The following is a 15340-nucleotide window of genomic DNA, read 5'->3' as shown; positions in this document are numbered from 1 at the left end:
ATGAAAATCTTAACTTGGTCGCCCACGCTAATCAAATAGCAGCAACAGCATTCCATAAGTTAAGACTCATAAGAAAAATTATCCCGTTCCTACCAGACAGTGCCGGAAAAACTTTGGTAAGCACACTGGTATTATCCTCACTGGACTATTGCAATGGCCTTTTTGCTAATGCCCACATTCGGTTTGTTAACAAAATGCTAACTATACAAAATGCTGCGGCAAGATTGCTCTCCAAGACTCCTAAATTTAAACTGATTGCCCAAACGATCCGGAACTACCATTGGCTTACGATCAAAAATCGTATAAAATTCAAGACACTGTGCCTCGCATTCAAAGCATTGCACAAGCAAGGCCCACAGTTCCTTAGAGATCAGTTAACACTCTACTGCCCTTCCAGACAACTGAGATCCACGACATTACATCAATTAGTAATACCACGCACAAAGACAGTCTCTTGGGGAGACAGAAGGTTTACGGTCACTGCAGCCCGACTTTGGAACACCCTGCCATTGTCGATTAGGTCAACTCCCTCTCTCCTTCTATTTCGTAAAAAGTTAAAGACCTGGTTGTTCAATCAGTAATCCATCATATGAACAATCTCTGGAGAGTCATGTACTGAGTCTATAGCGCTGAGACGCCTACGGGCATTTGTTCGCACTTAACAAATACCAAAAATAAATACATAAATAAATAAATAAACTTCTTTAGCATTTTTGGTCCTGAGGACTCATGTACTAGTGATACATATAGACCGAAATGTCATCACTCCACTTCTCACAAAGTAAATATTGGATCCCTGAATTAATTGATGCGTTTAAAGGACTGATTCCAGGTATCAAGTGAGTGGACTTGACATGCATTAATCTAGGTGGTTTTAATAAGAGTTTTGATTTACTGTAAATGACTAACAGATGACGGGTTTTCTATTGCTAATGTACCCTACAATTATCACTCTTTCAATTTCAAGCAATATAAGAGATTTTTTTTAATTTCTTTGTGTATGCCTGTTTCTCCTTTTTCCAACAGATTTATTTGATAAATACGTTTTGTATGTCTCTAGATGTTAAATAGCTGACAAATCGAAATAATCCACTTAACTACCTCTTCAAATGATCCTCTTGCTAGCAATTTACCATATTGATCATTGAAACTCTAGCTCCCGAGGGGTTATTGGGTTGCCTATATTTGGTTGTGGTGCTCATAGAGGTGGCAGAAATTCCTAGCTTCCTCCTTTGGGAGCTGTTTGAGTGTCCGGCTGCCCCGCGATGGTAGCGGATCCACATGTTGCTTAGACCAAGTGCAGTAGTGAATGTAGCCAACCGGTGTGGAGGGGTTGGGAATGCAGTCCATCAGCCCGTTAGTCGCCCCCAGCAATTGTGAGACCTGGGGGCTGGAGGTTTGGGCAGAAAGGAGCTCCTCACTAAGATGAGTGAGGAACAGGTACCTGAGGGTTGGTGAGGCATAGACCGAGCGCAGGACAATAGGCGACCCCCACAGGGAGACTGCCACCCAGAGCTACAGGCCCATGTCAGCCTAGTTAATCTGGTCTAATAGGAAGTTGAGCATGATTCAGTGTGACCACGACTCATGGTGGAGGCTTGAGTTTAATCTACCCTGAAGCTGTAGCACAAAAGACATCTGTAGTGGTTTCACTTGATTTTGTCTCCTGTAAAAAGAATGCATCTGTCCCAAGCTGACCTGTCTGAGGATAGCCTTGCGCTTAATTTTGTTGAGGTGGCCGTTAACGTTCCAGGTCAAACAGCATAATGGTGTTTCCTCCCCAAGGGTCTTTGTTGGGGAGGGAGGTCATAGCATTTCGAGTGAGATGGATTGTGGTGTCAAAAACTGTGTGGCACTTGGTGTCTCCGTGAAACTATTGTACTTTGTGCGCATCTGTTCACAGGTCCGCTGGTAGTGATGAGCTATCATCATGTCCCAACCTCAATGAGGGTGGGGGAAGTCGTGCATACCTGGTCTGAGGGCTCTGAAGTTACCCGCCAGCATCCACGGGCAGCAGTCTGGCCATCCAGGCCGAAGAATTATCTTCTTCCTCGCCAGCTTCTTCCGGGTGCAGGGGCCGTCCAGCCCCCCTGGTCTCCTATGCGGAGGGAGGGCCATCTTCCAGTTATCCATTGTACCTTTGCTTACGTCTCCCTGGGTTTGATTTGTGGCAGTCTTTCCTCGAACTAAGCCCAAGCCTACTCCACAGTGTCAAACAGGTGGGATTTACCCTGGTGGGTAACTTTAAGCCGGGCCCTGTATAGAATTGCTTCAGTTTGGCCTTGACCACCGCAAGCCTTTTCCTCTGGTTTTGAACTCTCGCCGTGTAGTTGGGAAAGCTCATTATCCTGCATTTGCAGGGTAACCCATTGTTGGACGTGGGCAACCCTCAGTATTGTGTCCCTGTCGAGGTGAGTGAGTAGTTGGAGTATCACTGGGCGGGGCAAAGCACCTGGGGATGTTAAAGTTTGATATAAGAGTCGATGTACTGGGCAACTTAGTAATGTTTCCCATGAACGGATGGGTGTGCTATATTTTTTAATCTAAAAAAAAAACTTGAAACGTTTTAAATCTTTATGATGTATGGAACTGAGCTGATGATGTACAGTTTTTATTGTTTTCATATTGTTACTATTGGGAGCTATTAGTTTGCTGTTATTTATATGAAAAGTTGCTCTAATGCCACTGCTCAGGTTTTGAAGGGCAGGTGACATTGGCCTGCAAGTGAAAGCTATATAATGGTTTGTATGTAACGCATGCACATCTGTTTGTGTTTAGATTAGTTTACTCAATCCATTGATTTGCATTTTAGTATTTCTTTTCTCTATAACTACTCGCCAAAATGACATTTTGTGGTTTCTCATTTTATCTAGTCCATTTAAGTGGGTTTGCCTTAACCCAGTTATGCTTTTGATTGTTGTTGTCTCTTGCTTACTGAGTCATATGTTGTATTAAGATATTATTTGTGCCCTGTAAATTCCACTGTATATGCTAATTGCTGGTTTATGAACTATAAATCTTCGGTAGTCTCTCACATACTCTTGCACCCACACACTCCACTGGTATGAACTCGGAGCTGAGGTTGAATGAAAGCATAGATGGATAGATGCTAGCTTCATATAAACTTAAAGATTTCATTCTGCAAACACAATGCCATTTGAGGTTAAAAAAATTGTATTTCTTTTTTTATTTCTAAATTACAGTAAAAATGTATATTTAATTATTGTACTCTTCTTTGAAACACGACTTCCATTGTGTGATTGGGCACTTCAGCCTATTGAGGCCGCGCTCAGTCTTTGGTGGAAACCACCCTTTGTCGGAAATGTTAACTCCTACATTTCAACCATCTGCCAGGAAGCAACATTGACAGGACACCCATATACTTGTTATGTTATGTTATAAAATTTATAGAGCGCTCAGCTGTCGCAGCAAAGTGGTGTCCCGGCGCTATATTGGACAAAATAACACAACCAGAAGGAGAGATCAGACAGAGCAAAGATTAGAGTAGTGGGAACAAAAAGGTTTTGATAGCTCTTCTGAAAGACAGTAGATCCGGTATGGCACGGATGTCAACGGGTAGTGTGTTCCAGAGACTCGCTGCCAGGACACCAAAGGAGCGTCCACCAACTCTGGTTTTCCTGAAGCGAGGAACACAGGCCAGGAATTGACCCGTCGAACGTAGCACTCTAGGAGGGGTGTAGTAGGAAATTGCCTGTGCAAGAATGGGGGGTGATGAGGCCTTTAAGATCTTAAAGACCAGGCACAGAGCTTTGAACTTGATCCTCTGTCCGACGGGCAGCCAATGAAGGTCATATATGGTGCGTCTGACAGAACAAAATTTGGGCAGTCCTACCAGCATTCTGGCAGCCGCATTTTGCACACGCTGGAGGCGTGTAAGTTCAGCTTGGTTAACGCCCAAAAGAAGCGAGCTGGCGTAATCCAACCTAGAGAGCACTGTAGCTTGGACAATGAGTTGCCTTGTAAGAGCATCGAAAAATTAAAAAATAGAACACCAAAACACCAATAGAACACCAAAACAGGTGCCAGCGACTCTTTTAGTATGGGGAATGAAAGTCAGGTTGGAATCGAGCCAGACCCCTAGGTTCTTAGCCTCTGTCACAGGAATGGGGGCTTGGCCTAGCTCCGGTGGCCACCAACGGTCTCCCCAAAGATGAGCCTGTTTGCCCAGAACTAAGACCTCTGTCTTTGCTGCATTAAGTCGGAGGCAGTTCTCCGTCATCCAACTAGCCACCTCCTTTAGGGCCGTCTGGAATTTCGGGGCTTCAACCGCAGGGTCCCCATTTAGTGCAACCGCTAGCTGGGTGTCGTCGGTGTACGACACCATAGTTTGACCCCATCTTTTTGCGACAGTGGCTAGCGGCTGCACATACAAATTAAAGAGGGTTGGGCTAAGTGCCGAACCTTGCAGGACCCCTTGGGAAATATTGCGTGGGGTAGATTCAAATGGGGGGGTGGAGACTTTGAAGGTTCGTCCTGATAAAAATGAGCGAAACCATTCAAATGCGGTATTCTCCACACCGGCCTCTCGCAGCCGTTGAAGAAGGATGGGGTGGGAGACAGTGTCGAAAGCGGCACTGAGATCCAAAAGGATCAGTGCCGCCGTCTGTCCTGAGTCCATCAACTTCCGCAGGTGCTCCACCATTGCCAACAAGGCAGTCTCCGTGCTATGACCTGCTCGGAAACCATTCTGAGATGGGTCTAGAATGCCTGAGTTTTGGAGATGGTAAGACAGGATTTTGTTGGCGTGTGCCTCCGCAAGTTTGGATACCCATGGGAGGAGAGAGATGGGTCGATAATGTTCAGGTTTTGAAGGGTCCATGGTGGGCTTCTTTAAAATTGGGATGACCGTAGCCTGCTTCCATTTACTGGGAACAGTCCCGGACTCAAAGGATAGCCCAATAAGATCATACACAGGAGAAAAGCAAATCTCGGCAGATTCTTTAAATTGTGCAGGTCTTAGTGGATCGGCGGGTGAGCCTGATTTAACTTTTATAGCAAGGGCTTTAAACTCTTCCTGAGATGGCTTCGGTATTGACGAAAGAGATCTGGAGGTTGTAGGGTTGCTTCCTAAGTTATTAGCGGGTACAGTTTGCGGAGGAAATGTTCGGTAGATCGCCTCGACTTTCTCTACAAAGAAGGCCGCTAACTCTTCACAATGATTCAAGGAGCGTTTTTCCATTGCTGCAGTTTTCTTGCTGGTAAGGTCTTTACAGACCTTAAAGATAAGTTTTATCGGGTTAGGGCTGTTCTTAAACTCCTCGGAGTAGAATGTGGCTCGGGCTTTACAGATGGCTTGATGGTATAATTTAATACTAGCCAGATAAGTCTGCTTGAGGTCGGGATCGTAAGTCTTACGCCAGGCTCTTTCAGCCCGTTTACATGCAGTCTTAAGAAGCCTGAGGGAATCATCATACCACGGGCTAGAGGGGCCAGGTCGAGCTTTACTCCATCTTGCAGGGATTAGAGAGTCCAAGGCTAGGGTCAGCCACTCACAGAAATGGTCATATCCCAGCGAGGCATCTTTAGGAGGGTCAGGTGGATGTAGTGACAAAAGCTGATGGAAGTCGACCAATCTCAGTTTCCTCCAAGGCCGCTTAAAAACCGGCGGAGTGGAGCTCTTAAAAGGAGAAATGTTGGATATGAGCCGAACTTCGATCAGGTGATGATCTGTCCAGGCCATGGGTCTGGGTGGGAGAGTGATAGCATTGTGGAGATTCCTCAGAAAGGGTTCCAGGATATGCCCGCCCACATGAGTCTGATGGTTGATAAGCTGATACAGCTGTAAGGCCTCAAGATCTGCAAGGAAACTACTAACGGTAGAGGAGAGTGGAGTATCCAAGTGGAGATTGAGGTCACCTACAATACTAAAATTAGCCGATCTGAGGGCCAGCGAGGAAACAACCTCAGGAAGGGCGAGCCGGAAAGCGGCGTCAGGGCCAAGGGGTCTATAAATGAGCAGTCCGGAGATGGTAAGATGGGGGTTTATGGAAATAGCAAAATGGGTGCTTTCACAGCCAGCTATGACAATGGCCTTCCATGAGCATGGGTAGCATGACTTAATTACAGCCGCGATTCCGCCACCTCTTGAGTTGCGATTCAGAGTATACATGACGTACTCATCGGGTAGCGCAAGGTTCATAGCTGCTATAGCAGCGTCGTGAAGCCAAGTTTCTGTTAAAAAGAAAATGTCAGGCTTTTCGTCTGTAAGTATAGTAAAAACATCTAAGTGGTGGCAGACCAATGATCTGACATTAAGATGGAGTATTTTAAGTGTAGTCTGTCGACAGGTAGCAGCAGGGGGGTTTGCTCCACTTAGGGCCGTCTGTATAGGCTGTGAATCTGCGATGTAGAGGGGCAGCAGGAGCTCAAAAGAACATGTAGGACATTGGAAAGGTCCGCAGAGGGGGTCAAGTGCGCCGTGAGCGCAAGAGCTTACCTTAGGACGGAGACCAGTGAGAAAGTCACTGGAGAGCATAGTAGAAATGTCCAGAGTGTCCTTCATACCTTAACACAGTTAAAATAGCACACCTGTCCTATGAAACTATTCCTAACAAAACACCGGCAAAGCACTTGAATTTTGCTAATGTAGACGTTCCTGCTCTTTAGTAGTGTGTCAGACGGTTGACTCTAACCCAAAAGTTGTCACTTTTCCTTTGCCTAGACTCTCCCCCAGTTTATGGATATGGCTGTATGTTTCATTCCTCAAGAGATCTAATTAATCCAACTTGTAGTCTCTTCTATGACAACAAATGTGTTCCACTAAGGAAGCTTTACTTCAGAAAAATGTTTTCTCATTCTCTTTTTATTCCATGGTTACGTTTTATGAATGGCATCATTAAGCTGTGAGGGTTAACCTAACTCGACTGCACACTGCATTTGACTTTTTATTCAATATACACCGAGAGGCATTTTTTGGGACCACTATAAATATGTATTCACACATTATTTAAAAGTGAGACAAGCTGTTCAAGATAGGGACTTGATGGCTGTTAGGAATATGCTATTATGTAGTTTGTCTTCACTGAATGTGGCTTCAATCTTCTTTTATTCTAGTGCCAAGGATGATGCTGACCTTGATGCTCTGGCTGCTGAGATAGAGGGAGCTGGCGCTTCAAAGGATCAGGAATCCCAGAAATCAAAAGCCAAAAAGAAGAAGGAGCGGAAAAAGCAAGATTTTGAGTAACACCACTTTTGTATCTTTAAGTCTTGTACAGTTTTGTGCTTTGTATTTTTGGCGAATAAACAATGCATGTTGTTTTCTTTGCAGTGAGGATGATATCTTGAAAGAGCTGGAAGAATTGAGTCTGGCAACTCATGGTGGAAAGGCTGAAAAGGAGTCCGCTCTACAGGTAAGAATGCAAGGGGTAAGACAGGAATTATTATTGTAATTCTGCAAGTACTTGTTTGGCAATACAGAGGTGTGCTAAGCAGCACCAGCCCATGGGATTCTCACAATATTAGTGTAGTCTATCTAATTATGCAATTTGTAAATCTAATTGGGTAAGGGGTTGGGGTGCAGTTTAAGATTACTGAAAAAGGGAGAGCCAGGGGAGTTTCTGGAGATGAACCGTAAAAGTGCGAAGAGAAAGCAGTAAAAGAAGTGGAGTGAATGCTTGTCCTACAGTTCACAACATGAAGTCTGGGAATAGTCCTATCCCCTTCACAGGGGGCAAGGAGGCAGTCATTAAAGTTGAGTACTTCAGAAGATGTGAAGGGGAGAGAGCTAGGAAAGCCAAAAGAAAGCTTTGCAAGAGGGCTACCAACAGAAAGTCCAGGAAGTGTTATGGGAACCCTACTCCGAGCACAAAAATGATTTGAGAGTAACCAATAAAAAGTGTAACATCAGGAGCAGAGAGATACCAAAGGAGATGATGTAAGCTTGTTAAAACAAGGAATCTAATTCAAATGTTGGAACAGCACAAAACATTGGAGAGGGTTCAAAATAAATAGTAGAGGGTAATGTATGGCAAAGGAACTACTAATGAAGGGACAGCAAAAGGAAAGATTATGCAAGTATAGTTTCTATAAGGTAACAGCTGGACACTTTTTCCATCAAGGCAGTTGGTTTACTTGAATGGATGTGTAAGATACCATGTCTTGATATGTGACTTACAATTTAAGCACGCATGGAATGTGAGTTTTTTGAAGTACCTTCACAGTGAGGGAAAAGTCAGACGTGAACTGATCAGTGGTGAGATGGTTGTGAAAATGAAAGACAGTTTTTAGAATGGTCACTATAGAATTATGATGCTTGTTAGAAGAGTACTAGCATTATGGGTGTAATCCCTATGAAAAGCCATAGCTCATTTGTGAATGCAACGGCTAGGATGACAAGCACAGCAAACAGGGCCCTATGCCAAAAAGGTGGAACTTCACTATGGCACTACTTCCTTTCTTTTTCCGAGCTGACCATAGGTATTTTGCCTCGAACAACAGGGCATTGATTGGTACCGACTATTCCTACTGGAAGTGTTTTCACTCAGTTGAAGGGAATTTGCTGCAGTCTTAAACTCATTTTACCATCATTCACATATCCCTATACTGGTAACCAAAACTAGAACAATTAAGAGGTGCTGCATATTCCCAGTTGACCCCTTTCTGGCGCATCAGTTTTGGCTGTTACAGATCTTATGTTCGTCCCTTGGTCCCTGATGGTTTAAGCTATTAAGACTGAAGGTATTTAAATTTTTCCAATTTTTCCAGTGGTTTGCAAGCAGTCTCGTTTTGCTACAGAGTTCTCACGGCAATAGCAGGTTACTCCTTTTCAGTTTGGAAGTAAGGTGTTTCTTCTGTTGCACATCTTCAGGTCAGACGTTCAGGCTTGTACTGTCTGACCTCTCATGATGCCTATAGAAACTTAAGCTCGAAAATGTGCGTTTGTTTTTTTCCCTGGAAATTGGTTCCAATATTGGTAAGTTACCTCAGTACTTTAGTCAAATTTGAAATTCCTACCATTTGGATTTTGAATGGAGCACTTAGTTTAAAATAATTATCCTTTTGGAACGTGGTTATCAGCGGGAAGGGGGGGCACCACTGGTTCTTAACCAGATGAATAAATGATCGGTGGTTTCATTTAGTGGGCCTATATTATTTTTCAGTTGTCAGGCTTTTAACTAGTGTTTTTGTGTGTGTTTTTCTTGGGATGCTCATATGAAAAAAGATTTTCCTTCTTTCTTTATAAATTTGTTGAGTGCCAAAATAAGTTTGTGATATGGCTCTCTGATTGCCTCCAAAATTGCCTCCAAACATTAATTTTTGAGTCTTATGTACAAGACGGCAATAGAATCTCACCAGACAGCAAAAGCTATTACCCAAAATATACACATGCACACTAATACCTATAGACAAAAGGGCTTTTAAAAAGCTCATTTCAATCATTGGCTGCTATAGTTCACCTGCCATTAGGCATTGACTTAGAGGGCTGTCCGTAGTCCTTGGTATCAACCCATAGCATTTTGCAAATGTAACCATTCGAAAAATTGCGTCTCACACAGTGAAGGACATGGCTCACTCTGTCTCCCCCTTCTGCCCCCCCCCCCCTTGTTTCCGTTCACGCGGCACACTTCTCTGCCGCCCAAAGCCCTCTAACCAGGCACTAGCCATTCACAGTCTCTTGAAATGTTTGGCTTTGCCAGTACTTTTTGATTTAGTTCAGTCATTAGCAAAGCATCTCACTGATGCAGCCCAAAATCTCATAGTGCCTAGACCAGAGAAATTAGGCTGCCATCGCGAAAGTTGCTTTTTTAGTTATTGAGGTGTTACTTTCAGTCAGCTTTTCATAAACAGGACAGCTGATTTTTAGGTCTGGTTTGACAGTGCAGCTTTCATGAGTACTACATAGAGAGGAACTGTTTCTCTGCCCATATGTTTTTTCATTTCAGTATTTGATTCGGCAAAAGATGTATGTTTCCACAGAAAAAGGGGTTCTGTAGCACTCCTACTGGCTGTTTGGATGGTGCCCCTCACCTAACATATCTGTCTAGTTACAGTGGCAAGCCAGGGGAAATTCCTTATGTAGCTGTGTGAGTATTTGCTTTTTTTTACCATGCTAAATGAGGCAGCAGCAGTATGGCATTATTGTGATACAGTGGCACATCACCTCTTTGATGTTTGACCACTTACCATTTTGCGAACTGGAAGTTGCGCAGTGCCGCAGGGGTGTCCGTGCTAGCGCACAAGCCCATTCAATAGGATGGCCCTCACTGATGGTCCTAAAGGTTGCCAATACCCTGAGCCTTTTGTTCCGGTTTCCCTTGAGCTCAAGCCCCGTGATTTCCTTTCTTTTTCATACAATAGTCATTGTGGCCTGAGAGGCTGCCTCACCCACCATGCTGCCTTTTAAAGTGAGGTGGCAGAGAAGGAACTTAGTAGTGGATGCTCCGGGTGCCCCTCAGGTGATGACCAATGGAAGTCACCAGAGTCCTCATAGTGTCTCTGTACTACCTGCCCAGGCAGTGTGTCACCGGAGTCCTCTATCCCTGCAGAGGGTTATTAGGAGAGGCCCCCATTGTGTCTGTGCAGTAGCAAAATAACTCCACCCCTCCCTCCACACAGTAGGAAGAAACAATGCTGACCATAGCTGCTCAGGGCTTTGTGATGCTTTCTGTACACACTTCATAAGGGAGCCTCTGAAATAATCTGTGCACCAGAACACTCCCCAAGCTCTGGGACATGATGTGAGCAGTGGGGTTGAAAGATAACCAAAACGCCTAGAGCCTCTTTATTTTGCCACTCCGTAGATAACCAGTCACTTGGTCTAGAAGCAAGTGTCAGGCCCTGCTTTTGATGGGTACACACCGGAGTTGGTAGACTTATTGAAAACTTGGTACTGGAGGTACTGCGAAGCAGCCACCCACTGGAGCGAGGTACGCAAGGATAAGCAGTCACACGTAGAGAAGGTTCGCAGGGCTGACTGGGGCACAGGAATTCCTGCTAGGAGTTGCACACCCAGGGATAACTTTGTATGTCACTTGTTTTGCTTTCCCCCTCTCTATACCCTTCCCCATCTTTTGTCCCTCACATTGTGCCTCTTTTGTCTCCATTCCCTTTCGTTCTCTTTCACACCTCTTCCATATCTCATCGTTTGTCAATGAGGCAGCTTTCCCTTCCTTTCTCATGCAAGTGCAGCATAAGCGGGGGTTGCGCCTCTGAGTGTGGGCTGAGAATTGAACCTGGGAGTAAAGGGTGAGTAGAGTGTGTATAGACTGCAGTGTGTATGGAGCGCAAGTGAGCAATGTGTATCGTGCCGAGCAATAGTTCTTCGTGTGTGAGTAAAGGATGAGCAATGTACCTGTGAGATTGCATGGGGAGCGGTGTGCCGGTATGTGTCTGTGTCATCAGAGTAGGCCTTGTGCCAGTGTGAGTGCAGGGTTGGAGGTGTATACAAAGTAACTGGTGATTAATGTGTTTAGAGTCTTATATCTTCTGTTTTATTCAGTGGTGCTCTACTTATATCTTCTGTTTTATTCAGTGGTGCTCTACTTTATCAGTCTCCTAGGGCATTTGATTGCCCTTTTTGGCAAGGTCTGTGTTGCACTGATAGCACAAATACATATTTTGAGTTTGACACAAGTCCTTTGCCATTTCTGTTAAATGCAAAAAGTGATTCTGTTTATTTGATTTGTCCCTGCCCACTCAACCCCATATTAGTTAAGTTCTGCTCCTTGGGGACTTTCATTTGAAAAAATCAGTAACATTTATTAAAGCTTTGTTCTGGCAGCTATTGGTGGCCCATTTAGTGGGACGATTAAAGTTTATTAAAGCATTTACAATTCGGGCCTTTAACACAAAGCCATCAAGATAGGCAAAACAATGATGATTGAACCCCTTTAATATTATAATTGAAATTAATAGGTGATATAAAATTCCATTCAAATGAATTCAGACGATTATTAGCTGCATTGCTCCCAAAGATCTGCTTGTCTACTCATCTTCCAAATGCTTTTTCTGTTATTCCAGTTCAGTTACCATATTTGCCAGTTCTGTCTCGTCTCTCAAATGACGCAAGTGAAACAAATTATTTTTTCTGCTGCAATAACATTTGATCACAATCCTCATCGTAAAACGCTGAAGAAATTTTCCTCTTTTTGGTGTGCCACTGACTGCATAATCTGGCTCCTGTTACTTTCTTAACAGATTGCTGAGCCCTTATTTTTTTCTGTTCCACAGACTGACATTTGATTGTAAGTCTTTTGGTGCTCATTATTTCTGTTTAGGCTAATCCTTCAACGTGCCTGTTAGTATGCAGAAATTGTGCCTCATGAGTAAGATCCAGCTTCAAAGTGTAGCAAATATTGATGAATGTGGAGGGTAAACAATGCTAGTAGATAAGTGCCCATCAATGAAGCAAACTGTCCTTAGGCTGTACATGATCCTAGTAGAACAGAATTATTTGTGAATAGAACCTTTTGTGATCAACACGGAGATAGTGGTAAAGTTTAGGGAAGTTATTTAATTTCTCAAAATTAATTATGATAGTTTTGAACTTCAAAAGCTAGTAGGTAAAATGGGTGGGTCCTTGGATTGAACAAGGGCAAGGCTTGTGAGCTATGGTCCAGATCTCAGTACATGCCACCAGTTTATACCCTCAGTCGTGAATTTGTTAGATGCGATCTCAAAAGAGGCACAGAACAGGAACCTCTTGAGAGCCGTCTGAGTCTCTAAAATACTTGTTTTCTATAGTTTTCTGTACCCATGCTCTTGTCCATTCAGACAGATGCTTTTCTGAGTTAGGAATATTTGAAGGGCCAGCGAAGACTTTGGATCATGACAAACACAAAGGTCACTCTGATTTTGGATACTTAATTAAGGGTCTCCCTGTGCCACTGCAGAGCAAGTTATCCAATGGGCATTGTGGTCTTACTCATGTCACCTTTGTACAAATGTATTGTTCCTTGGTTTTCACGTTGCACCCAATAATTAAAAATTTTCTAGCTAACGTAACGGAAAGTTTCAATTCTATTAAGCAGTCGGGGCGAGGATTATGCCTGCTCATCTTTCTTCACTTTTATTCAACAGTAGCTATTTTAAAGTCAGACAAAATCAACATTCCCATAAAGGATAAGGACTAAAAAATTAAACAATAGAGTTGCAACAGATAGAATGTCCATCTGTACCAATCAGAGATCCCCTTGGTGTTGATAGTCCTCTGCCTCTGTTCATACTTCCTCTTTCGTTGCTCAGTCAGTCAATTAAAGCACCTCAGGAGTCATGTTTATTCGAATCTCCTGCAAGAAGCAGAGTAAAGCGTAAGTGCCAGAAGTGGTTAAGAACTAACCCTGCAGAGAGAAACAATGCAAAGTATCCCTATGATGTGCAGTACATTATATGAAAATCAAGATAGAAGTTACTTACTCCAATATGAGGGAGGGAAAGGAGTCGAGCATTGTACCCTGGGTGGGATAATCCTCTCCTCCGAGTCCTTAATAGAATTGAAACTTTCTGTTACGTTAGCTAGGACATTTTTCATTCTATGTCCGGCCCGGAGGCGAGGATTATGCTAGTTTAAAGCTTGATCACCACCACATGAGCCATATCAATAACCAGTTTAAAGTAAAACCACTCAAAGGTGGAATCTGAAGACCAATCTGCTGCATTTAGAATGTCGTCGAGACGAGTCCCCAGGGTAAATGCTTTAGAGGCCAATGCCCCTCTGGTCGAGTGCGTCCCAAAAGCTCCCATATCAATGCCTGCTTCTTGCATTATCCACCGAACCCAGCGAGCAATTGTGGGTGAGGACACAGCCTTGTGGGGCTTTTTTAGTGCGATAAGCAACTGGTTCTCTCCAGGGGGGCAGAGTTCCTCAGTCACCTCTTCGTAAGCCTTGAGGCAGGAAACAACACACCACTTCGGAGAGTCAGGGAAAGCTGGATAGGAAATAGATGTTGTTCCACATTTGGTGCGTCTACGGATGGTAAACGTCACTCCAGTGGGGGGGGAAAATACTACCGGAGACATCCAAAGCTCTGACATCCAAAACACATCTGCAAGATATTAAACAGAGCAGCATGGCTAGCTTAGCAGACAGTTCCTTCCTAGAGCGGAACTATTTGGCTGCCACGAGAGGAATAAGTTGAGAACCTGATTGACATCCCATAACTGGGAGTAACGCGGTTCTGGGGGAAGCGAAAGATGGATACCCCGAAGTAGACAACAAACTAACGGATGTTCACCAACCGGGGAGCCATCGACCACATCATGCCCAGCGGAGATAGCAGACCGGAAAGTATTGATGGTACTGTAGGCCAAACCGTCCTCAGCCAGGGATGCCAAAAAATGTAAGATGGATGTCACATCCGCTGCCACGGGAATGATACTTCATCGCAAACACTAACACCACCACTGTTTTCAGGTGGACTGGTAATGTTTGACAGTGCTGTCCGCCACAGGCTCTCGACATGAACTTTTCAGCCGCTCCCGAAAGGCCCGGGACCACCCATCGTCCCCTGTAATCCACCAAGCCATGAGCGTCAGGGGCTTCTGCTTGATTAATGGGTGGGGACACCCGTCCGGATTGAGGAGAAGAGTCAGGAGATGGGGGAGTGGGATTGGAGAATCCCAAGAAAGTTCCAGAAGAACCAGAAACCACACTTGAGACCTCCAGATCGGCGAAATGAGCACTGTCTCCACCCTCTGGCGCTGAACCTGAGCAGAGACCCGAGTTGTCATTGCAACAGGCTTCTCCTCGCCAGTTCTGCAGAAATGCATCCGTCTGCTCCGCCAACTGATCCGGCCTCCAGCTGAAAAATCGGGGAAGCTGGTGGTCCAGGCGAGAGGCAAAGAGGTCCACTGAAAAGGGACCCCAGAAGCTGTGTAGATCCGCAAACACTCCCGGGTGCAATCGCCAAAAGCTTTGGTCGTGGGAGTGACACAAGTGGAAGTCTGCCACCGGATTGCTTTGTCCGGTTAGGTACTCCGCTGAGATTGAGATGTGATGATCCAGGCAATATTGCCAAAGGTTCGCTGCAAGGTCCGATAAGGATCTCGAGCGTGTGCCTCCAAGATGATTGATATATCGGACTGCTGATATATTGTCCATCTTGAGGAGGACGCAGAAATGGACGTAGTCCTTTGTCCAGCATTTGATTGCAAACGATCCTGCCAAAAGTTCGAGACAGTTGATGTGTAACTGTCACTCTGATTGAGACCACACACCCCTGTGGTGCAATCCGCATCCACATCTCGCGCCCCAGCCTGACCTACTCGCGTCCGACTCGATAACTACATCTGGTGTGGATACAAAAATGGTGCGCCCATTCCATGCCTCCATGTTGGCGATCCACCACTGTAGTTCTTCCCTGACCCCTGATGACAGGCACAC

The 15340-nt window shown here is 44.6% G+C and overlaps 1 protein-coding gene across 2 annotated transcripts in view; it reads left to right on the top strand.

The window, feature by feature from the left end:
• Positions 1-15340, top strand: part of EIF5B (eukaryotic translation initiation factor 5B) — a 697227-nt gene that overhangs the window by 62553 nt on the left and 619334 nt on the right. For both annotated transcript variants that reach the window (XM_086934729.1, XM_086934728.1), the window contains exons 2-3: positions 7075-7200; positions 7289-7370. In XM_086934729.1, coding sequence (XP_086790855.1) covers positions 7075-7200; positions 7289-7370 — 208 coding nt within the window. The remainder of the gene's footprint in view (positions 1-7074; positions 7201-7288; positions 7371-15340) is intronic.

The sequence above is a fragment of the Lissotriton vulgaris genome, chromosome 8 (assembly GCF_964263255.1).
Source record: "Lissotriton vulgaris chromosome 8, aLisVul1.2, whole genome shotgun sequence".
Taxonomy (NCBI): Eukaryota; Metazoa; Chordata; class Amphibia; order Caudata; family Salamandridae; genus Lissotriton; species Lissotriton vulgaris.
This window is presented reverse-complemented; position numbering and strand designations above follow the sequence as displayed.